Raw genomic sequence first — 24,000 nt, 5'->3', positions numbered from 1 at the left:
TCTTGTCTGGGATTTTTGGATGTTTGATTTGCCCTCAAGGTATTTTGACTCCTCCGCAATAGCATCAGCCCAATGCTCTAGTGTACGCAGCACACATAATTCCCTGTATGTGGGTTAACCCTTTGATTTTTGATGAGCTACTCTGCCATGGAAGGCTACAAAAATAGTCCTTCTCTATAGAGACCTCTGACAGAAGCCCAGGGATTTGATCATGTGAGACAGACAAGAATGAAAGGGTTAACAGCGGAATCAGTGAACATTTGGGCTCCTATATGTGTGAGTATTGACTGAGAAGGAACTGTCACTTTGTCAGGTGGAGTGTTTTGTTTCAAAGCCCTATAATTTTGTCTGAATTGATGCTGATATTTGTTTTTGTTATTTTTTGGCGTCTGAATCCATACATTGCCACTTCTAGACTAAACATGTCTACACAAAAGTAAACAAGTTCTAAACAATCGTTTTACAGCATCAGGGTAAGAAACAGACACTACTCTGTCAGAGAGACAGTCCAGAGTGCACTAACCACACCCTTCCCAGTCAATGATGTGGTTGATTACTAGTCCAGTAGCCACCCTTTACCCATGTCCAGTGTGTTTCATTTGCAAATCTCATCGCCACCTCTTTGTGAACACGATCATAACAAAGTATTAACCTTGGTTTGTCCTCTGTGTGGTCATCTTATTGTATTACCTCAGGATGTGTCGAGATTCCAAGAGCACACCTCTTCAAGGGGTCTGATTTTACAGCCCATGATTACATTTCAATGTCCTTTGTTTTTCTTTTTCCCCTCCCTAAAAGACAGAGAATGTACAGTATATCACTACCATTTCCAGCACACGCATTTGAACACAACATTTCCTCTACAGTGGTTTGAGCAGGTATACACTGCAGTCACAGGGAAGTGTGTTAGACACTGAACAAGTATTTAGAGGCAGTCAAAGTGACATCATCTGTTGCCAGAGGCAGGAGGCCATGAGCACTGCACGCTCTTCACGTTATGCATGATGATTGTAACATATCCGTTGTTTCTTTTCGTTTTTTTCCTTCCCTCTCTCTCTCTCTCTCTCTCTTACTCTGTCCCTCTCTTTTTTGATTATTCGTATTCTTTCCATTTGATTTGATGCATTACTCCTCAGCATTGACCTTTTATTGACTCATTTACCGTGTCACTGCTGCTATACTGCCGCTCGTCTTCAACAAATGGTGCAGTTGTGACAGAATGACGAACTCACTCTCAGGTGAATGTTACCTGCTGAGAGTGAGCTCACGAGGCCCGATCTTCATTTAGCACAGCTGTGGAGCTAGCGCTTGCTGCTGTGCGCCTCCTTCTATTAGATACAGTCATTTGCAGACAACATGCCTCTACACAGGTGCCATTTTTGTTTATTACGGCTAATTGTGAGGGAGCTGCAACACTATTACGCACAGAAGATAGTTGATTTGATCTGATTGCTTCAGAGATACAGTACATTAAGAGTTATGTGAATGTGTACTTCACATTATAAGATCAGATACATTTTTGCATGTTATAACTCTTAACCCTAAACGTAACCCCACACTACTAATAAAAAAAAATCTGATAATCGCATGCCAAAAATCAGATTGTTTGTTTTAAAAAGCACATTGCATTAATTAAGAAGGTGCCTGTGTCTGCATACCAAAGTGGGTTCCTATGATGTTTTTAGGCACAGATCTGAATGGTACAGACAGATACATTGTTGTGTGAGGACTCTGTGGTGGCTAAGGTCTCTGTGTGTGTGTTAACCGTGTGACATCCTTATGCTCCAGAGAATGTAGGCCGGTTAGTCACTCCTGCCAAAAAGCTGGAGGACACCATTCGTCTGGCAGAGCTGGTGATAGAGGTCCTGCAACAGAACGAGGAGCACCACGCTGAGGTGAGCGTCTCTCACAAGCACACACAAGCAAAACACTACAAACACACACATAGACACAAACATACATGTACACTCTCTTACACACACACTAACACTCTAACACACACACACACACACACACACACACACACACACACACACACACACACACACACACACACACACACAGTATTGACACACACACACACACACACAGTATGCACACAGAATGCTCTTATGAATAATATTAAAACACGAGACAAAATGTTGAACTCACCCCAATGGCAAAAAAAGTATATATACTTATATAAAAGACACCTAAGCTAATGCACACAATTATGTGATTGTTCAGCTTAACAGATAAACAAGGAAAAGAACCTTTGAGTACAGTCAAGATTTCACCAAATCATTGTAAATAAAACCTCCAGAGAGAAACAAGTCCTCAGCAGCAACTGCCAAGACCTCCCCTGACATCTCTTTAAAAATGAGTTCCTCACACTTTCTCCACACTGCACACTCGCCACATGAGACACTCGCCACATGAGTGAACCAAGTGAACCTTTAATCGTTGTGTATTTCTGAACATGTCCAACAGGCCACGGGCCCAAGCTCTGGAGCTCTGTCGGTACGGTACTCTTTACGTCCCAAAACTCACGCTTGCATGCTGCCCCAAGTGACCTGGATTGAGACAGGGAACCGAGGGGTCCCCCCCCCCCTCCTCCACACACACACACACACACCACTGATCATGTCTCATATCATGGCTGTCTGTGTGATGAGACGGCTAGCATGCTCATGTTTGAGAGCATTGTGTTGTTTTTGAACACACATGCAGCCCCTTGCCTGTGAACATAACATAACATAGCTTAACTGTATGCCTGCACACTGAAAGAAATGATACTAGAATGATTATAGTTTTGTAAGATTGGGGTCTTTTCTGTTCCTCTTTGATAGAGGAAGTTTGCTTTAGAATAGTGGTTTAGGGAAACAAAGTTCTATGTCTGCTAATCCAAGTGGATGCATTTCCTACCATCTGCATATGGAAAATATAGTGTCTGGATGATGACATTTATCTCCTGTACACTTCCACATTGCTCATCATTTTAGATTTCACTACTCACAAAAAGTTAGGGATATTCAGCATGAACCTAAATTCCACTACCACCAAAGACCTTTACAGGTGAACTTAATGTGACCTTCTTTTGAATGCGCATGTCTGACAGTTCAGTGTTTCAGCACTTTCTGTACTTGATTCCAAAAGCCAGATATCCCTAACTTTTTGTGAGTAGTGTAATTGTGTTTTTGACATGCTACTACACGAATGATCAACTGTACATTTAAAAAGGCTCCAGACTTGTCCTACTGTTTTGTTGTCATCTCACATCAACTTGTACACATTAGAGTAACTGCATTGCATCATGTTGGAGATCAATAAATAGCTAAGCTAAAAGCCTAAGCTAGGTCCTAACTGCTGTCCTGTTCTCTCACTGTCTGTGGGGTTTCCGGGCTGGTGAGGACAGGGCAAAGAGGTATGTACCAGACCACACAGACGGAGCTGAGCTGCTCCTTGACTCCCTCCATACTATGCATGACCAACAAAACCCTCAATCCCCTTACTACCCTCACCACTCGGGAACCATTTACCTGTTCTACCCCCTTGACCCTTGGCTCCTTGTGACCCTTCCCTCCTGCCCCTTGTTGTCTGTGGAGAGTCGGCCAAGTGCTTGCGAGGCTCCTGGGCATCCGCGAGCAAACGGGATGACCGTCACGTGGGCCAGTGACAGAAAGAGGTGGACACCACTGGTGATGACCATGCCTCTGCCAAGCACCTTGAGCAGTGATACTGTAACGTGTGCCCCATTGTTGGCCCAGGTCAGGCCCAGTTCCCCCCTGTTTGTGTGACCCAGGCTTGACCTTCGTCATGGGAATGACCTTGACTGCCCGTGTTCAGTTCACTCCGGTCCTGTCCTGTATTCTGCCTGCCTCCCGTGTCATTGAAAGACCCCTGAGTGTGGTATCCCTCTGTGTGGTTCAAAGGGATGATGACGGGGATAGAAAAGGGGACTCTGATGTTGCCATCCACAACCGTTTCTGCAGATGTTTACATCTTACAACGCATGCTATCCCCAAAAGCATAACCTCGAGCCTGTGATCCCCCCCTTTGCATTTATGTGATTCTTAAAGAACATTCTGCGTTTGGAAAGAGCAAAGCGCTTTAAGAATAACATGAACTCATCAGCGCATCAGCCCCAACAGGACGACGGCGATCTCAACAACTCAACCGTGACAGCAAAAAAAGAAGTGACGCTTTCGTTCACTGTTTCGTTCAAGTTCAATCAGCACAGTGTTCTCTGTGATCCTGTATCTGGTGGCTGATCCTGCTGTATGATAATATCATGTGTGTTGAGTGCCCGAGAGACTTAGCAAAGGGATGTTCAGAAATGAACGCCCTGTTGCATGGAGATACAGTATGCCGAGCATTCACATTGGAGGTACCCCACTGATGATGTGAATGGTGGAACTCCCCCCCTCCTCCTCCTCCTTCTCCCCCAGTGCTGTGTTGGGCAGGGTGCAGGGCAGTGTGGGAGGAGGGGGTGGGAGGGAGGGAGACCTTTTGCATGAGGGGGCAACAGGTGAAGGGTGAGGGGGGGGGGGGGGGGTATGGAGGGCGGACTGTCACTCCACAGATGAGAGGGATCAATGTTGCTGGTGCAACCCACTGCTCGCAGGGTGGTGTGTGTGTGTGTGTGTGTGTGTGTGTGTGTGTGTGTGTGTGTGTGTGTGTGTGTGTGTGTGTGTGTGTGTGTGTGTGTGTGTGTGTGTGTGTGTGTGTGTCAGAGCAAAGCTGTGTTGTGTCAGAGTGCTCCTCCGCTCGACCAAACGGATCTGACACCTCGTCAATCAGGCTGAAAAATGTCAGAAAAAAAGAGAGCCATTTATAGATCTGTGGAGTCACATCCCGTCAGCTGGGCTTGAAAAGAAAACAGCAAGAACAAACCTGCAACCTCTGGGCTTTCCTCAGTTATCTCACTCTCATCCTCCTCTTCTCTCTCTCTCTCTCTCTCTCTCTCTCTCTGACTGTCTTCATCTCTTCATATCTGTCTGTCTGTCATTCTGTCTATACACATTCTCTGGTCTTTTCTATCCGTTCCTCTCTGTCTTGCTCCAACTCTTTCCTGCTTTCTTTTGGTTTGTTTTTTTCTTTCTTTCTTTCTTCCTCTCTTTCTTTCTTTCACTCGCTGTTTCTCTCTTTCTCCACCTCCTCCCTCCCCCTCCCTCCCTCCCTCCCCCCGCCTCCCTCCGCAGGCCTTTGCGTGGTGGTCGGACCTGATGGTGGAGCACGCCGAGACCTTCCTGTCGCTGTACGCCGTGGACATGGACGCGGCGCTGGAGGTGCAGCCCCCGGACAGCTGGGACAGCTTCCCCCTCTTCCAGCTGCTCAACGACTTCCTGCGCGTGGACTGTGAGTGCGGACCCTCTAGCACACCGCGTTCAGACCAAGAGCGACCAAACGCTGCCCAAGTCGCTTTGGACGCCGGTGAAATGCAGCTGCTTAAAAAAAAATTCTGCCGCGCAAGTCGCTCATGATACGAGAGATTTGAACGTTCGATTTCGTTTATGACATCACAACACAAGCGAAGCACGCCTGCATTCCGATTGGTTGTCAGTGTTTTGCAGCCGAAACGAGTCATAGTTGATTTGCATAAAGTTAAACTGTTTTTAACTTTTTTTGGTTGCTCTGGTCGCCCATGTTTTGACGCTGGTCACCGTGGTCGTTTTGGTCGCTGTAGTCGCTCGTCCCCATTCAAAGTCAATTACTTCCGGCGATTTTGCAGCTTTGGTCGCTCTTGGTCTGAACGCACAGTAACCCTTGCCATTCTGGCCTTCATCTTCACCGGGCCCTCCAAAAGGTCACTCTCGTGTCCACCTCGTGGACGGGACATTAATCCCACGAGTCCCATGTTGCTTTAGATAAAGAGCGTCCTTTAAATACCGGTCACTTTACTTCTCTTTTACTGTAACTGGACTCTTTGTGTCCCTCTTTATGTAGTCTCGTAATGAGGAAGCAATAGGTGAGAGTCTAAAGAGGCCTTGCAGCTGTGCTCAGCTCCTGAATGCGTTTGTTAATGTGTTCTATTATGAAGTCAGGTTTTACTCATTCATTAGCTGAGGTATGATTGTAATGGTTTGAGAGACAGAGAAACATACGGAGAGAAAAGAAGTAAGGGAAAGCAGAAAGGAAATGCACGCTAACCCTATGCCGCAGCAGACCATACCCCACACATCCACTTGATCAGAAATAGCTCCATTTAGGCACGTCCCTGCTGTGCGTGGAAGCGTGTCTGTGGAACGTATAGGGGCCATTAGACGTATATGTAGGGAGGAGACAGACGGCCTTAGGAGCCGCACACAGCGGGGTCAAACACCACACTTGGCGGCGCGTCAACGCGTTGCCGAGGGCCGCATTCCTAATGAAGTGAGGCTTTTGTCGGAGCGCCGCTGTCCGTGGTGCTGAAATGCAGGGGAGCGTGGCAGAGCCAGAGGCAGAAACACTCAGCGCTGAGCGCTCGCCTCCGTGGGCCTGGGCTGTGCCGAGCTGCGTTGCACTGGGCTAATTGTGCTCGTGGCATTCCTCGCTCAGCGTGCTGTGTGGTAGTCAGGTAACCTGCCTTTCACTGCAGTCATTCGCCAGGGCATTAAGGCCTGTCTCATTATAGGGGCAAAAGTCCGGCTTCACCTTAATTGCAGTGATTCTTCATCATTTAGCACTGCTTTATCCAATACTTATGATAGTAATTTGATCTTGCCAACTGATGCATTCCTTCAGCTGATTTTAAACTTAGAGAGTTGCCAGAATTAAGTAAAGTGAAGTAAAGACACTTTATTTTAAACAACAGGAGTTGACCCAAAGTACTTCACAGGTAAGGCAGAGAGGTTGTTAATTGTACACGTATAGGTAAAAGAATTATAATAGGGGGAGAAAAAAGCATTTACATGTAATTACACTTATTCTGCCTAATGCAGGTGCAGTGTAAGGTACTTACCACTCCAGCGTGACTTATTTCACCTTGCACAAAGCAGACGTTGGTGGCTCGGTGGTAATTGGGTGTCACACAGCTGTCTCGGAAAACTCGACACAGAGGGGTGCAGCTGTGTGCCTCTCGGGCACGAGGCAGCACCAGTCCCACTGGGAAGGGCAGAACTCCTCGTTACCACGGTGCCCAAACCCACACAAGCACCCACTGAATGACCAGTAGTAGCCGCCACTCTTCACAGCAGCTCTCTGGTCCTCATTATGATCTGCGTCCCCTGAAGAGCTTTGACAGAGCGTGTGACCATTGTTTTATGACTTTCAGATTATTATTTTTAATGATTGGTCACACACACAACCTCTCTCTCTCTCTGTGTCTCTCTCACACACAGACTGACACACGCACACACACACACACACACACACACACACACACACACACACAGATACACATGCACACAACACACCCTCGCGCACGCCATTTCACACTCACACATATACAGTATGCACTGTGAACCTCTCACAGCATTGCAGGGCATTTTTACACAGAAGGTCACTCTGTTTGTGCCCCCCCCACACGCACACACACCCCCACCCCCCATCACGGTGCACTTGTGTGGCAGGAAATAGCCTTAGCACCAGACAGGCGCCAAACCCCGGCCAGCACTTCATGCACTTAATGAGGTCTAAATGCCGCTGGGGTGGGGGAGGGGGGGCCGTGACGTGCCTACGAGTGCTGTAGCCCCTGCGTCCACGCCTGCGGACGAGCACACCCAAATGTACAGCAGCCGCTCAAGTGGCTAATTGGAGCGAAGCGGTGGAGGAGGTGGTGGTGTGTGTGTGTGTGTGTGTGGAGGGGGGGCAAACAAACACGACGGCACCCACGGTGTATCGGTGACCTTGAGTTGCACACATGCACAGATGGAGGCGAGAGGAGAGAGGGAAAAAATGGAAAAACACCACCACCACCACCACCACCATCACCATGATCACCATCGCCGCCACTCCGCCACACCGCAAGGGAGATGAGAGGAAGTCACACTCGACTCACTCAGTGATGTTGCCAAGCGTCTGATTAAAGAGCAGACTTCATAGGTCCGCTAGTGTTGGAGAGAGATGGAGAGAGAGAGAGAGAGAGAGAGAGAGAGAGAGGGAGAGAGTCTGTCAAACATGCAAGATAATTAAACAAAAGACAAACACTCTCCTCAAGTATTCCAGTGTAGTTCCCGTGATGATCTGAGAAGACACATTAAAAGGCTAATTGACTGTTAAAAGACAAAGAGTAAAAGATAATGAGACATCTCTCAATTCTTTGATGTGTAGACATTATTTCTGATTTGCTGTTGTTGTTGTTGTTGTTGTCACAGATAACCTTTGCAATGGAAAGTTCCACAAGCACCTGCAGGACCTGTATGCCCCCTTGGTGGTGCGCTACGTGGACCTGATGGAGTCCTCCATCGCCCAGTCCATCCACAGGGGCTTTGAGAGGGAGTCATGGGAGCCAGTCAAGTAAGGACCCCTCGTCTGCTCTTTGCTCTCCAGTGGGTTGTGTATATGGGGGGCGGGGATGCAGAGTTGACATATTCAACATAGGTTTGTGGATGACATATTAAACTGAGGCCTTCAGCATGGGGTTGCCTCCTCATTATCACTATATAGCTAACATGCTGTTGGAACAAAAAAAGAGAGAATTTTTTTCTGTGAATATGAATGATCTCTAACGCACCCTCAGGAGGTAATGTATTATGTGTGGTATCACGGAATAATGTGATAGCGTGTATTGTATTCGTGTCATGTCCGTTGATGTTTGCAGACTCTTGTTTACATTTTTATTCTCTATTCATTAGTTGCTGATGAGTAAAATTGTTCATATTGTTTTTTGCTTTTGTGATGGTTCTAAATAGAGGTAAGTTAGATATGTTTAGTGAAATGTTTACCTAGTATTTAAGACTCATCTAAATCATGGGTGTTTCACACCCACCCAGACAAATTTCCATCAGTCGCCCATGGATTCCAGACAAATGCCTTGCCGTACTGTTGGTCACCTTTATTTCATTCTTTCTTTTTTTCTCAAAATACAAGCACCAACTATCTGCCATTTTTTCGTTTTAAGAATGGACATAAATCACTTTTGCTTCTCCATAAAGACAGTTTCTTCTCTTCTTACAACGTGCACTGTTTCATTGGCATCACCATGGTTACATCTTTCTTTTTTCTTTTCCTTCCTTGTTTTTTCTTTTTTTTGTCTATTTCCTGTTTCTCCTCCAGGAGTCTAACCAGTAATCTGCCCAATGTCAACCTTCCCAAAGTACCAAACCTAACAGTGCCAGTTAACCTGCCTAGCTTTTCCACTTCGACATGGATGACAGCCCTATCAGACACAGAGTGTGTATTGAGTGTGTGTGTTAGGTCCTAGTGGACGCATGAGTGACCTTGGCATGAATGTGTCCTCCAATTTACAGGGGAGTCAGGTCAAAGTTCAAACCAGGTCACATTTATTTATACTGCACGTTTAAAACACAACCGCAGGAGTTGCACACTAGTGCTTCCCAGTTGATGTGAATCAATTGACGATAACTATACACATCAATTAAATATTAAAAAGACAAAAATAACTGAAGTAGCTTAAACATGCAGGACAAACAAAAGCAATAAAAGTGCTTTATAAAATGTTATCACAAAAAATACAAAGGTAAATAATGCATGACACATAAATAGCAATGTCTATAGTTGTATACTGTATGTTTAAAGTGGTGAGAATTAGAAACAATGTAAAGAGTTGGACAATGATGTAGAACCAAATGTGCCAAGAGAACAACACACTGGGAAACACACACACACACACACACACACACACACACACTCAAGGTAGGCACATTAAACTAGTATCCCATGATTTGGTTGCAGATCTGTGTCTCAGAAAGGATTTAGCGATGGAGCCTCATTTTCAAGCAACTTGTGTTTTGAGTAAACAAAGTTCTGTTCTCTCAACTAAAAGATGAAATGTGTGCTGGTTGCCCTTTTCCACCTAACACATCTCCATCTCCATCTTCTCCCACGATCTCACAGTCATGCCAAGGCCACAGTATGAGAATAGAGATACATGTATATGATGCATAACTGGGAAATAGATGACCCTTCGTGGCCCTTCTCCTCTCCTCTTCCTCTCTATGCATGTGGTCAGTCTGTCAGCTGGAGAGATTCAAAGGCACAACCAAAAAGGGTAACCCCCTCAGGGATTCTGCCTTTCTTTTCCCTCCTGAAAAAGTTAAGGCGTAGTTACCTGTTCCCTTCTATATTGAGAATTCATGTAATTTCTTTTAGCACAATGCCTTCCATTTGTAGATGTTGAATGGTCATCTAGGGTTGTGTCTTTGTATCTATCCACGGTCTCCTCTGGTCTCCTCCTGTGTGCATAGTATAGAGGGCAGACATGTGACTTGACCTCTACTCTGGACTTTGGAATGGTGTAAGCTCCGCTGGTAGAAGCAGGAAGAGTCCAAGTCGGGCTTGTGTGTGTGGGTGCGTGTGTGTGTTGAAGAATGTGCAGTAGAGTGAGATACAGTTTCAGAGCAGTTTGCATCCAGTATCAGTACCATACCCTAACCTTCCTACCAACCCCCCCCCCCCCCCCACCCCCAGACTTTCCCAAACAACCCTGGACAACAGTCTGATTCCCCTGGAGGATGTCTGTGCCTGCAGCCCTGTGCATGGTCTGGGGAAGCCTGTTTTCTATAACCCCTGGTCTGAGTTGAAATCACATGTGTTTCAACTAACATCAGCAGAACACAGCACACGTTTAAGACCTTGTGTCCCTCACAATAAAGCTTTGTGAAGGGAGGAGCAGTGTTTGACCACCCTTTTTCTGAGCACTTGCCTTTTAGTGAACTGTTGAACATTTTCAAATCTCAGACTGACATCTGCCTCTCCAAACCTGGAGTAAACAGGTGACTCACAGCTGGATTTCTCCAACTCCAAAAAAAAAAAACAGAAAACTGTTTTTACTATACTGTAGCTGCTGCAGCCAACAGCTACAACTGCCAGGCAGCTACTGTACTCTATGGGCATGAACATGGGGGCTCATGAACATGCTTTAGCTGTTGTCTGCAGCAACTTCAGCTAGGTAGAATTGGGGGGGGGGGGGGGGGGGTGTACCAACAGTACTCGGTGACCTTGAGAAATATAGATCTATATGAAAAAAATAGTTTCACACAATTTCCCTTTAAGGTGGACCATCTCCAGCTGTGAGCTCCAGTGAGAGGCCCCTAGAGCCAGCCTTGATCCCCCTCCCATGGCCTCTCTTTGCCCCTCAGACCCCAGAAGCACCCCTGCCTCCAGTGTGCATGACATCCTTGATCCTTGCCCTCCCCTCTTTATCCCCTTGTCTGGATAACCAGCCATTCGTTGGCTATGGTTATTGACTTGTGAAGGACATCTGAATATGTCCGTTTATTTTTACCACTGCAAAAAAAAGAGAAAATAATAAAAAAGAAAATGAAAATAAAAAGCTTCAAACTTTAAACTTCATCTCTCCATATTGGAAACTATACATCATGAGTAATCAACTTAAAATCAGACACATGAAATAATCAACAAATGGTAAAAATGAAACCCCTCTTGAATATTTATGGCGATGACCTTGGTTTGTGAGCCCTATAACATTTCTTCTCCTTGACCTCTTCCCTCTAACACCCCTCCGGGTCTCTTGTACACACCAATAGCAGTCCTTGCCCCCATAACAGCCTCTCTCTGCCCCACCTCGGTAGCAATGGTTCGGGGACGTCGGAGGACCTCTTCTGGAAGCTGGACGCCCTGCAGACCTTCATACGGGACCTGCACTGGCCAGAGGAGGAGTTCGGCAAGCACCTGGAGACCCGGCTCAAGCTGATGTCCAGCGACATGATCGAGTCGTGCGTCAAACGGTGAGAGAGACGACGAGGATCGTAGATCGAGTTGGAGGTGGGGGAAATCTGGCTCCAGACAGTGAAAGTCCGACCACGTGTCCATCCACTGGGCAAGCGGATTGTACGTAGCGCGACTCTTCAGCCAGGCAGATCAGCTGTTTAGTGAATTCACCTCTGGTAAAAGGCACAGGTGGGATCAGGGGCAAGACTTTTCTCTTGGGAAGCCTGCATGCGGGCAGGCATGTGCTAGCAGGGCGATGAATCCAAAAGGCCAGCGATCATTTGTGCTACAGACTGTCTTTAAAATGCTGTGTGGAAACAAAACAGGCTTTGTTAGCCGCAACAGTTGGCAAGCTTTGTCCCAAAACACAAATCAATGCACAAATAGACACGTCCACACACACACACACACACACACACACATACACACACATTCACACACACACACACACACACACACACACACACACACACACACACACACACACACACACACACACACACACACACACACACACACACACAGACTCTCACACACACACGCACATGTCTATACATACACAGACAGCACAAAAGCAGATTGGTGCGCACAGTGACTCACTTTGCCTTGGCGCGCTTGTGTGCAGAACGCGGGCCGCCTTCGAGGCGAAGCTCCAGAGGAGCAGCCGGACAACAGATTTCCGCGTGCCGCAGTCAATATGCACCATGTTCAACGTGATGGTGGACGCCAGGGCCCAGTCGGCCAAGCTGTGTGCCATGGAGCTGGGCCAGGAGGTACGTGAAGAGCATCCAGCCGTCCCTCTCTCTCCTCTCCCTCTCCTCTCTCTCTCTCTCTCTCTCTCTCTCTCTCTCTCTCTCTCTCCTCTCCCCGCTCTCCTCTCTCTCTCTCTCAGCCTCCCAGGCTCAGGCCAGCTCCACCACCACCACCCACCACCACCCACATTACCCACACCACCCAACCCATCACTCTGCCTCTCCACTCAGCCCCATCCCCATCTCAGTATTTCCCCCTGCACACACACACACACACACACACACACACACACACACACACACACACACACACACACACACACATGCACACACTGTGCTCTGTGGATCCCTGGTACCCTGGATGAGTACCAATCAGAAATGGGGAAAATCTCATTTTAGCCTTTAGTGTTTTTATGATTTTTTTTTTTTTAAGATTTATATACAATTTGTAATGCATTGGCATATTGCAGAATATTCAAGTGAATACAAACACACAGGTTTAAATTCTATACAGTACATTTAGGATATGAATTAAAAAAAAAATGGTATGTATATTTGTACAGTATGCATATTAAAAACCTCAGAGATACACATTTAGTTTTTATTGTTTTGTCTTCATTTGACATTTTTACATTTTAAATTTGATACAATGTTTCATATTGTTTGCTTTAATGTTAAATTGTTATATTATTTCTGTTTGTTTGACAACATTTTGCCTGATTGTCCATGTGCTTTCACTGCTGTTTGCTGTTCACGTTTTTCACTGGCTGTTCACATTTTTTACTGGCTGTTCACGTCTCCTCGTTTGTCTGCTCTTCCGTTTCCTTTCTTTTTTTCTCAATCTTGTCAAAGTTTGTTAGAGACTGGGTAAGTGTAGCTCACTATTCAATTGAATTCTCACCCCAAGGTCCCCGATGTACAATTAGCAATTGTCACAGTTTCCCCCGCTCCTGTTACTCTTAAATTGTTTTGATTCCATTACCATATGTGATACATAACTCTGACTATTCGTGGCTAGGAAGTGAGAGCTCTCGTATCCGTTGGATCTAGAGCCAGGTAATAATTATCTGACAAAGTTAATTGCCCTGAAACCACTCCACTAGTGAATTAAAAAAGACAAAGGAGTAGTCACACATGCACACACACACACGCGCGCGCACACACACACACACACACACACACACACACACACACACACACACACACACACACTTCATGTTAGAATAATAAATAAAAAAACACAGAGCACAAGAGCCTGGAATGAAGCCTCTGGGGATTTTTTGGCGTAGGCGTCTGACGTGCTTTCCCCCTCTTTTCAGCGGCAGTACCACTCTCAAATCGACAATCTCATTGAGGAGACGGTGAAGGAGATGATCACCCTGCTGGTTGCAAAGGTACCCTTTCATTTTCCCCTCAGGGCTGCTCGTGTGTGCCGCTGGGCCTCTGTGTTTGCACACACACACATGCACACGCACGCACGCACACACACACACACACACACACACACACACACACGCACACACACAGACAGAACACACACACACACACACACACAGACACACAGACACACACACACACACACACACACAAAGCACTGGAGAGAAGATAAGGGTCACACGCAACCAGACATTTTGGCTCTGCTCTCCTCTGCTCTCCTCTCTTCTCTTCTCATGCAGTGCTGCCGTGAGTTGTGACAGTTCCATGAAATACTTAACCAGCCATTTTGGCTCGGCTCTCCAATCTTCTCTTGTCTTCTCTTTTCTGCTTTTCTCTTCTCTTGTTTTCTCTTCTCTAATCTTCTCTTCTCCTCTCAATCCGCCCTGCAGTTTGTGGTCATTCTCGAGAGTGTCCTGGCCAAGTTGTCCCGCTACGACGAGGGAACGCTCTTCTCTTCCTTCCTGTCTTTCACAGTAAGAGTCTCTTCAAAATCCATCAGATTCTATCACTTTCATCATCAGACTTTCCTTATCATTGGCCAGTGTAGACACTTCTTTTGTTGTAGTCATCTTTATAGTTATTGTTCCTGGTGTAAACGACCTTTTTCTCTATCAGTTCCAGCATTTTTTTTTATTTTTTTTTTTTTGGATTTGTAATTTTTTAAATTTGGAACATTAGGGGGGGAACTTTTTTGTTGCCTTTCTATTGTTCTTTCTCTTTGCACACACAAAGAAAAGTGCAGGTTTACACACTGTGCACCTCAGCAGAACTGTGTGCTTTTGGCTTGTGATTCTCTCACCCTGCACGTGCCTCACACAGTGTCTGTGCACCGCAGTCTCTTGTCTGCACCAAACACACACACACACACTGCCACACTTCACCCAGAGGAGCAGAGAGCTGCACCGGAGATGTGTTTTTAATGTCAGTTCAGCCGCCGCTGACATTGGGTGGCGTTGCTCTCACACGAGTCACTCACCAGGAGGCTTTGACACGACGACTCCGCCTTTGCCTTTTTTAGTCATATTAGGTGGCTTAGGTGACAATGTTCAAAAACAACCTTGGAAAAAAAAAAAAAAAAAAAACACCTCACCTTTTTTCTAATTTCTCTCCAACTTAAAGGTGAAAGCAGCCTCAAAATATGTGGATGTGCCTGTAAGTGACAACATACTTATTATTCATGTTTATTCCTCCCCCTGTGTACACTGGTGTGTGTGTCTTGTGTCTCTTTGTGAGCTTTTTAAATGTGTCTTTTTGTGTTAAGTCTTTTTTTTTTGTTCTAATTCAGTAGTTGGCTCAGTGTCAAGTCAAACTTTCTAAAGCACATGTCATCCGTAAAAGCAGCACACTGTGCTTTGCATAGTATGTTAAGACATTCCCAGGACAAGCAGAAGTGGAAGTGCACAACAGCAAACGCACAAATACACAAGCAGGCGTCTCGTAATTCAGTTTCTGTAGGCCACTCAGCCTTTAATAAAGGCTGCTTAGCTGTGGCATCCCTGTGATATGCCATGCAAATACAGTCTGTGACAGGTGGCACTTCACACTCCGCAAGCACTCGCGACAGGCTAGTTTTTGAAAGGGAAGAGAAGTCTGTGCAGATGGCGTTTTTCGCCGCGCGCTCTGTCTTTACCCACAAATGGCCATTCATATGGATATGTTCAGAAATGGCCCTACAACAAGACATGTGGAGGCGCACTGTGATGCTTGGTGTTGGGCAACAGAAAAAAGAGAGCCTGCCGCTAGCCCCGGGTATGCTAACGCTACGCTCGCAAGCTCCGCACGCTACGCTAAGTGGCTCCTCCGGAGTCACTTCAGAGAGTCTCATTTAACTGCCAACACTTTGGCCTGATGAATGAGTCACATGTGTACATGCGTCTCCCGGTGATTGTCAGCCAAGTCCACATGCTTCGTGCCCCGCTTTATTTTTTTATCATGGCTCAGAGGCCCGAAGAAGTATGCATTGTGTCTGGGGTAATTATTTGGAGAAACGCACAAAATAAAATTACGTCGCAGGAACTTGCTAATTTGCACCCTTTCGAAAACGCCCCTGGAGACTTCTGGAGCAAGTTCAATTTGCAGCGACTGACAATTACCAAATCTGATGACCTGACCTCCTATGTTGAGTGATGGATCGCCTTTTAAAAAAATGTTAGACAAGCTTTTCATTTTGCCACGGCATCATCTTGTGTGAATATCTGTCGGTGTCAGATGTCGCTGTCTTCCCGTGTATTTCCGCTGCGCTCGCTAATTTAGTTTTTGACTGCTCTGTTCACTTCACTAGTGCTGGTTCTTTGACACGTGGTGTTTTGCCAATACAGAGACTTTGGAGAGCCCTCTCTGAAATGGACATCTGCAAGGTCTTGAGTGTATGCGTCTGCAAATGAAACACCTCTAGAGAATGAGCTGCACGGCTAATAAAGCAACCCCACCCCCCCACCCTCCCCACAACACACCCCAAACAACACAACAGTGTGTACCCAATAGCACCCTGCCGCTCACCAGTTGTGACAGTTCCATAAAACAATGTCATAATTTGATAATTGACTTCTGCCTGCAACAGACAATGTGAACACAGATTGTACCTCGCTGTGTCACAACAGGTGATGAATTTAGAGCGGGGGGGGGGGGGGGGGGGGGGGATCAGATGACAGAGCGACTGGTACACTTCCATGCTAACAATTTTAATGAAGCCTGAGGGTGTAGTTAATCACCAAGTCCCGATCAATTATGCATGCATTTAGAATTAGCATTTGACACAGTACGTAGGAATGCATAAGAACGTGTTGTCTTGTGGTTTACCATTGTTGTAAACGGTCTTATATCCTTCTGGTACAATATAGTAATTTTCAAAAATATATGTGAACAAACACCTTGTTAACATTGCCAAGCCACACAATACATAGCCTATGTGAATATCTAAATACAAGGGCTTAAGGTTCATGTTTTATATGTTTACTGTGAAAAGAGATAGAGAGAGAGAGAGAGAGAGAGAGAGAGAGAGATCTGCAGTACTGCTCTGCTCCCATTCTCCGTTCCGAGCCACATTTGAAAACTGTTCCTTTCTCTGTCCCCCTGCCCTTTTTTTTTCTGTGTCTGACCGTTCCTCCCTCTCACCTGGCGCGTCTGCGTGCATGTCTGCTCTGTCTTGTCTTGCAGAAGCCGGGGATGGACGTGGCCGACAGCTACGTCACCTTCGTCCGGCACTCCCAGGACATGCTGCGGGATAAGGTCAATGAGGAGATGTATATAGAAAGGTTATTTGACGTAAGTAAACGAATGAATGCCAGCTCCTCCTCCCCAAAACCAGTCGAGGAGACCCTCTTAAAATGTGACATAACAACCTGATGAGAGGGATAAGTCACATTTTGAGGCTTCTGCACGAGCTGCAGCTGTGTCTTCTTTTCTGACTAAAATTCTCTCTGATTCTCTCTCTCTCTCTCTCTCTCTCTCTCTCTCTCTCTGTCTCTCTTTGACTATTACTCTCTGGCGATCTGTCTCTTTACTCCCCCTCTTTACTTGTTACTTGCTAAGCTCCTTTGTTCCGACTCTAGTGTACAAAAGCGTGCAGTGGTTTGTGTCTTGAGTAGCTGGCACCTTTGTCTCCCACTGGTCTCCTTTGTGGGCAATATGTGCGGAGACCTGGAGGGGGATTATCTTGAGCGGTGTTCTCGCACACAAAGGGTCAATTCACAGGGCTTAGGCAGTGGACTCAATCATCTCACAAAAGTAAGCAACGCTCTAGTTTACAGAAGGAGTCAAGGTACACAGTCACACACACACACACACACACACACACATACACACACACACACACATATATATATATACACTCACACACATGACAGAGTACCAGGAGATGGACAACACAAATACCATTACCTGTCATAGTTTTGATTTGATTATGTAATTCTGCAAATTTCATGTTTTATGTAGTACGGGGCATGTAAGGGAATCAGAAGAGACATTCTGACTAAGACCTCATTTAACCGGGAACTGCCCCATTTCTTAAGTAAATCTTCTGCTTAGCGGATATAAATCGAGGGGTACTCTTCAGACCTGAGGCTTATTGTCATGCAAACTTAAAGCAAAAGAATGAGGAAGGGAGGGAGAGGGAGGGAGAGGGGGAAGAGATAGAGAGAGAGAGGGAGAGGAAGAGGGAGAGAGAGAACACTGTCTTAAGTGATGGCCAGAGTCATCAGGGTTATAATCCTTTGTGATGCATGTCAAGCCAACTGTTTTCTATGTTTTGAGCGAGGTCTGTGCGCTTTGCATTTTTGACATGCCGCCAGCGGTGTGTCGTGGCTGTGCCGGCGATGAAGTCTCTATTTTGTGTCTTGACTGTGGCTTCCTTTCCGACCCGCTGTGTTCATGCTGCCTCAACGTGTCTCAATCGGTATTGTGGTTTTTTTTTCGGGAAAAGGGGCGAGAGCTTCTTTCTCTCTCCTCCGACTCCTCTGTCGCTCTCTACTTGTCGTCTTTGGAATGTCTGGCAAAAAGAGATCTTTAGCTACTTGTTTGTCACCCCCCCCCCCCTCCCCTCGCCCCACTTGCTTTGTTCATTCTGAACAAGTTTCATGCTTCATCTTCAGCTTTTTGTTGTTTGGTTTTGTTTTTGTGCATCTGCCTTTGTTTACTCAAACAACAAGCATCATTTTATCCCACCCTTCAGTTATTTATCTCCGCCTGTCCCTCCCTCTCTCTCTCTCTCTCTCCCTCTTTCTCTCCCTCTCTCTCTCTCTCTCTGTTTCTTCTCTCACATGGTCCGCCTTCACTCTCGCCTGGATTAAAGTGGAACTTATCTCTCCTGTTGAGTTGTTTTATCACATTATGTCAAGTGGCATGATTCCGAGTCAAATAATCTTCCTGTGTACATCTACAAGCATGACCCTCCTCCTCAGAGATTTGCCTCATGCGTGCTCACTCAGGCATCCTGCTCCCTCCTACCCATACACACACACACACACACACACACACGCACACAGCTCTTTCACAATGTTACCTTGAAGCCCCCATCTTCCCTACCATCGTTCCCACCACTCTTTTCCCCCGACACACACACACACACACACACACACACACAAACACACACACGTATTCACAGCACACCCTTAACTAAGTCAAGGGGACAGGCGAGCTAACTGTCAGAGGCACAGAAGTAAATCCTTCAAAACAACCCCTTCAAGAGAGAGAGAGAGAAAAAAAATCTGTTTAAATTATATCCAATCTGGCCTTGTCACTGGCGAGATCTCATCAGTACGCATTTATTTTTATTATTTTAATATGTATTATTTTTTTCGTTTTCTTGTGATTATTTTATTTGAAAGGATTACTCCATCCTCCACTGCCAATCATACCATGTGCTGTTGTTTTTAAGCCAGACACACAGGTCTGCATTGATGGATCTTAAAAAACACATGGCAAAGACGGAAATATCAGGTCAAAACAAACAACATGCCCCCACACTTATTATCAGACAACTAGCCAGGCCATAGCCTGATGGTTGATTTAGGTATGATTTAGGTATGTAAGTGTCAAATATATAAAACAACAAATGTCCTATCAGAGAAATTCTCCAATTCCATTCTCGTATATTATGGAGAAAAGATGTTGTTTGTACAGTGTAAAAACACTGTTAAAAACCTGTTCAAGGGTATGGAGAGAAGTGTCATTGGACTGGAGTGTTCCCTTTTTGCAGGGATCCTGTGTCATGGTGGCAAGCAAACAGTTCATCCATAGGACGTCATTTGGAGAGAGGTGCCTCACGCTAAACAAATGTCTTCATGTCTCACCAGCATGCTTATTTTGGTCACACTTTATTTGTCATTAATGGCCGCTGACTCAGACGAGTTGAAAAAAAAAAAAAAAACGAAAGAAAAAAAAACGTGTCCCTTGAGAACAGCCTGATTTGAGGACATTTGTGCTGCATGTGTGAACACGAGTTGGTTTTCTCAATTGGTGCATCTTCATTTCTCCCCGTCCAGACTCACGTTTTCCATTCATGTCTCTGAAGGGCGTTCAGGCTGAACAAAGGCACCGGCCGGCGGGATTTTAGGATGTGGGATATGGCCCTTTGACTTTCCTCTCTCCCCCAAGTGTGGGGTGCTAATCTGCTGTCTGCTGAATGGCTCTCGGGCTCGGCTATAATTGTGTGTCTGTTTGGGGCCGGTCGAGGTTTTGAAGTACGCACGGTTTGCGTCCATTGGGGTTAATTGGGTTCAAAACATGGATTTCTCACAGCCAAGAGATGGCATATTAAAGCACAATAAGAAGATTATATTCATGTGGCTCACACTCATTTTAAATATGTCTGTGGTCTGCTCTCATGAATTCATTTCATAATGCTGAACTCGGCCATATGGAGTCGAAAAAACAATGCCACTGCCATGTGAATGATACCACAATAGACCGGCAATAGCATTACCACGCTGAATCAAGAATCTCTTGAAGCAGTCTCATTTTAGAAATGGAAAACAAACAATGTCCCTACTGCTGTGGTCTAAAGAAATAAAGTGTGGCAGTTTGAGTACATGCAAAAATATCTTTCTCTTTGTAAGTGATATTTTTGCATTTTGTTGATTATATAACCTCTGAACTACAGGGTGTTTTTATCATATCATATTATAATTATAACCTAAGAGGTACCCACAGTAGACGTGCCTGTGACTGTGTGTGGCTGTTCTCATACTGAACCATGCGCATCAGCAGTAGTTGTACTGATTCCGGCAGCTTTCCTGGACACAGATGGCTGTTGGGGCCGTGGCTTTTGCAGAGGACCCGTTTTGGAGAGCGACGCAAGCCGCCTAAGAGGCACCAAATCGTGTGGTGGCACAGATGAAACTCAGACAGCTGAGTGAGTTAAGTTCGGGCAGGCAGTGAGAGTAAAAGGGTGGTGGTGGGGCTGGGGGGGGGGGGTTATGTAGCAGAGGGTGGGGGGCAGGGTTTGGTTTAAGGGTTGGGAGGGTGGGGGGTGGTTGAGGGGAGGGAAAAATTAATTTCTCCATGTTGCCTTCCTCCTGCTAGTCCTTGAAAGAACAGCTGAGGGGATACGGATTAAAACAGCTGTGCTTAACGTGCTGGCTCGGGCTCATCTGCTTAATTCGGACCCTGGCGCAGAGATCATTGATTAAAAAAAGCCATCTCTTTATCTCCGAGCCGACCGCGGGGGCACCACTGATACACTGTCCGCGCCGCGGTCCAGCCGTCTGCGCAGGGCGCTGTGCCAGCCGCGGACCCCAGTCGGCCACAGATACGCGGATTACACGGGTCAATTATACACTTAATCTGCCTCGCGGGGGGATTAGAGTCCCCTCCTCATTGATTGATTCGGAGCCGTTTCCGTTGACCTTGGCAGTTATCAGATCGGGGCGAGATTGCACTTTATGACGACGTTAAAACTCTTTAATCAGCAAGTACAGCAAACTGGTTCACAGCTCACGAAGGAGGGGTGTGTGTGTGTGTGGTGAGAGGGAGGGGGCTTAGGAGGATGGGGGAGTGGCGGGCGGTGGACTTGGGATTGCTGTTGCTGCTACTACTGCTGCTGCTGCTGCTGCTACTGCTGCCACTGTCGTAGCGGCTTGCGACTGCTTATTCCAATGACCTGTAATACCACTTCACTGTCTGGGACACTTCACCACTTTACAGGCTCAGTGCATGAACCGCTGACCCAAGTGAACAGTTTAATCAACTTTAAGGCGGCAACGCAAAGTTAACACTCTCTGAGCCAGTGACCCGGAGATCAGTAGTGAGCAGCCTGGACATCACGGCATGCTCTTTCCTGTGCCCGCAAACCTGGCCACTGCTCACACGCTCACTGACGGCAAGCGTCCGTCAACTGTGCATTTCCTGAGCGTTCTCTTCTTTTTCAGCATGGCATCATGGTGGCATTTTATGGGTTTACCCAAAGAAAAACAATGAAAGGACAACACTTACATAAGATTGATGTCAGTGCAGTTGTTAAAAAAATGTTTGTGGTGCACATTTTTGAAAATAATTGGAAAGGTCCTGCTGATCTGGAATACTTGTAGCGTTGTATAAACATTAGTGGCTGGTAGAGACTAGAGAAAGACAATATAGAAGCACTCTCTCTCTCTCGCTCACTCTCTATCAATCTTTTTTTTTTCTCTCTGTGAGCCTGACTGTTCATTTCAAATCAAAAAAGCTCCTAACCTGGCTGCAAGTAGCTTGCCTTTGAGGGACATGAAGGACAAATCTTTTCGGATTGCTTTGCCCCTCTGGTTTAGCTCCTATTTATTTGTCCTGTGCCTTACCCTCGCCAACGACTTTTTTCAAAGGACAGTCTCTCAAAAGAGAAGCCCGACACTCTTGATGCCTGCACAAATTCAGTGCTAAAAATACAAAAGGCAAAACGGTCTACCCATTTAAATATTAGAAGTACTGCAATTTATCTCATTAGAAATTGATTGTAAGAATGGATTTTGAGGATTTTTTTTCAAACTGGAATTATTTTTGAGAGGCATAAAATTAAAATAAATCACATATTTAAATAAATTCCTGACATTCTTGACACCTCCAATAATGATGTCCCTTGGCGTATAAAAACCTTGAAAAATAGTATTTTTCGCTATTTCCTAGCACACGGCATATAAAAAAAACAACAACAGTGAAATGTGTTGTTTTTTTTACATCATCATCTGCATAAATCCAACACGGAGACTCGATGTCCTCTTATTGTTTTTCATGCCGCTTCCAAATCTCTTTAGTTTGAAATAAACCAATTGAGAGAAAAAGAGGCTTTGGATGAGTAATCGAAAAGCTAGTGGGTCAGACTAAAAAAAAGACAGGTAGATGCACACTGTTGCTGTTCAAAACACGTTAAAGGGGTTTCGCTTCCTTCCTGATGAAGCCTTGGCACTTGTAAGCAGCTTAGTTTCTCCATAATTACTGGCTGAGAGGATTTTTTTTTTCTTCCCCTTTTCTCTTTTTTTTGTTCACTCTTCTCTCTCATTTGGCCCCGGCCGGCCGAGAGACGTGAAAGACCCTGCGGCAGGTCCTTCACTGCAGAGGTTAATAGCGATGGCAGACCTAGTATAAAGGGGGCCATTTTACCAGACAACATATGTATATTCAGAGGATATTGAATCTGAATAAATATTACCCTTTTGTTGGACGTTTGTAACCTTGTTTTTTTGTGGGTGATGTAACCCCACATTTTTTCTCTTCTTTTCCCCACCTCATCCCTCCCTCCCTCTCTCCTCCCTCTCCCTCTGTCTCCCTCTGTCTCTGGCTGTGTAATGTAAAGGGCGGTATGGTGGCATTTGGTTGATTAACTTGTCGGACAAAAGTGACAGCTGCTTGCTAGTGCATGGGGATGAGTGGCCCAGTGCGGCTCTGCCTTTGTACATCTGTCAGTGCAGAGGCTGAAGGGAGCGGGTGAAAAGAGACAAATTGGTCCCAAAAGACAGACCATTCACCTTCCCCGCCCCCCTCCTCCTTCCGCGCCCCCCCTCCCTCCTTCCCTCCTTCCCTCTCTCCCTCTCTCCCTCCCCATCTCCTCCCTCCCTCTCCTCCCTCCCCATTCAGGTGCTCTGCGGGGCTCTCAAGTGCTTGCTGGCTGATTCCATTTCGCCCCGTCTATAGAGCCCGCGGACCCACAAGTGTTTTACTCCTCTTTCTGTGCGCCTCAGTCCGACTCTAAGCGTTCCTTTGTGAGCAGAAAGGCTCACTTTGCCCGGGCCCTAACACATTTTTTTCCCTCCTCCCTCTCTCTCACTCTCTCTCTCTCTCTTGCTCTCTCTCTTGCTTTTTTCCCTCTGGTGTTATTGTGTGTTTACTCAATGACACGGCACAGACTATAATTCCCGCCGTTTAGTTCATTACAACAAGTTCTTTCACTCCGCTTTTTTCCGATGCTTTTTTCTTTCTCTCTCTGCACTCGTGTTTGGGAGTGAAAGCGTCTCTGTTTGGACACTGCCACTTCATTTAGCGCCGTGTAAAAGATTTGATTACATATGTATGCGGTATGTCCAATTTACGTTGACGG

The 24,000-nt window shown here is 46.0% G+C and overlaps 1 protein-coding gene across 1 annotated transcript in view; it reads left to right on the top strand.

Annotated features, from left to right (window-relative positions):
* The window catches only part of cadpsa (Ca2+-dependent activator protein for secretion a), a 113,256-nt gene that overhangs the window by 79,654 nt on the left and 9,602 nt on the right, over positions 1–24,000 (top strand). The window contains exons 20-29 of the mRNA XM_062544945.1: positions 1,789–1,895; positions 5,181–5,337; positions 8,274–8,415; positions 9,175–9,291; positions 11,673–11,828; positions 12,437–12,584; positions 13,883–13,957; positions 14,390–14,473; positions 15,120–15,152; positions 17,157–17,264. Coding sequence (XP_062400929.1) covers positions 1,789–1,895; positions 5,181–5,337; positions 8,274–8,415; positions 9,175–9,291; positions 11,673–11,828; positions 12,437–12,584; positions 13,883–13,957; positions 14,390–14,473; positions 15,120–15,152; positions 17,157–17,264 — 1,127 coding nt within the window. The remainder of the gene's footprint in view (positions 1–1,788; positions 1,896–5,180; positions 5,338–8,273; positions 8,416–9,174; positions 9,292–11,672; positions 11,829–12,436; positions 12,585–13,882; positions 13,958–14,389; positions 14,474–15,119; positions 15,153–17,156; positions 17,265–24,000) is intronic.

This window comes from Sardina pilchardus, chromosome 9 (genome assembly GCF_963854185.1).
Source record: "Sardina pilchardus chromosome 9, fSarPil1.1, whole genome shotgun sequence".
NCBI classification, from domain to species: domain Eukaryota; kingdom Metazoa; phylum Chordata; class Actinopteri; order Clupeiformes; family Clupeidae; genus Sardina; species Sardina pilchardus.
Note: the sequence above shows the minus strand (reverse complement) of the source record. Positions and strands in the feature narration are given on the sequence as shown.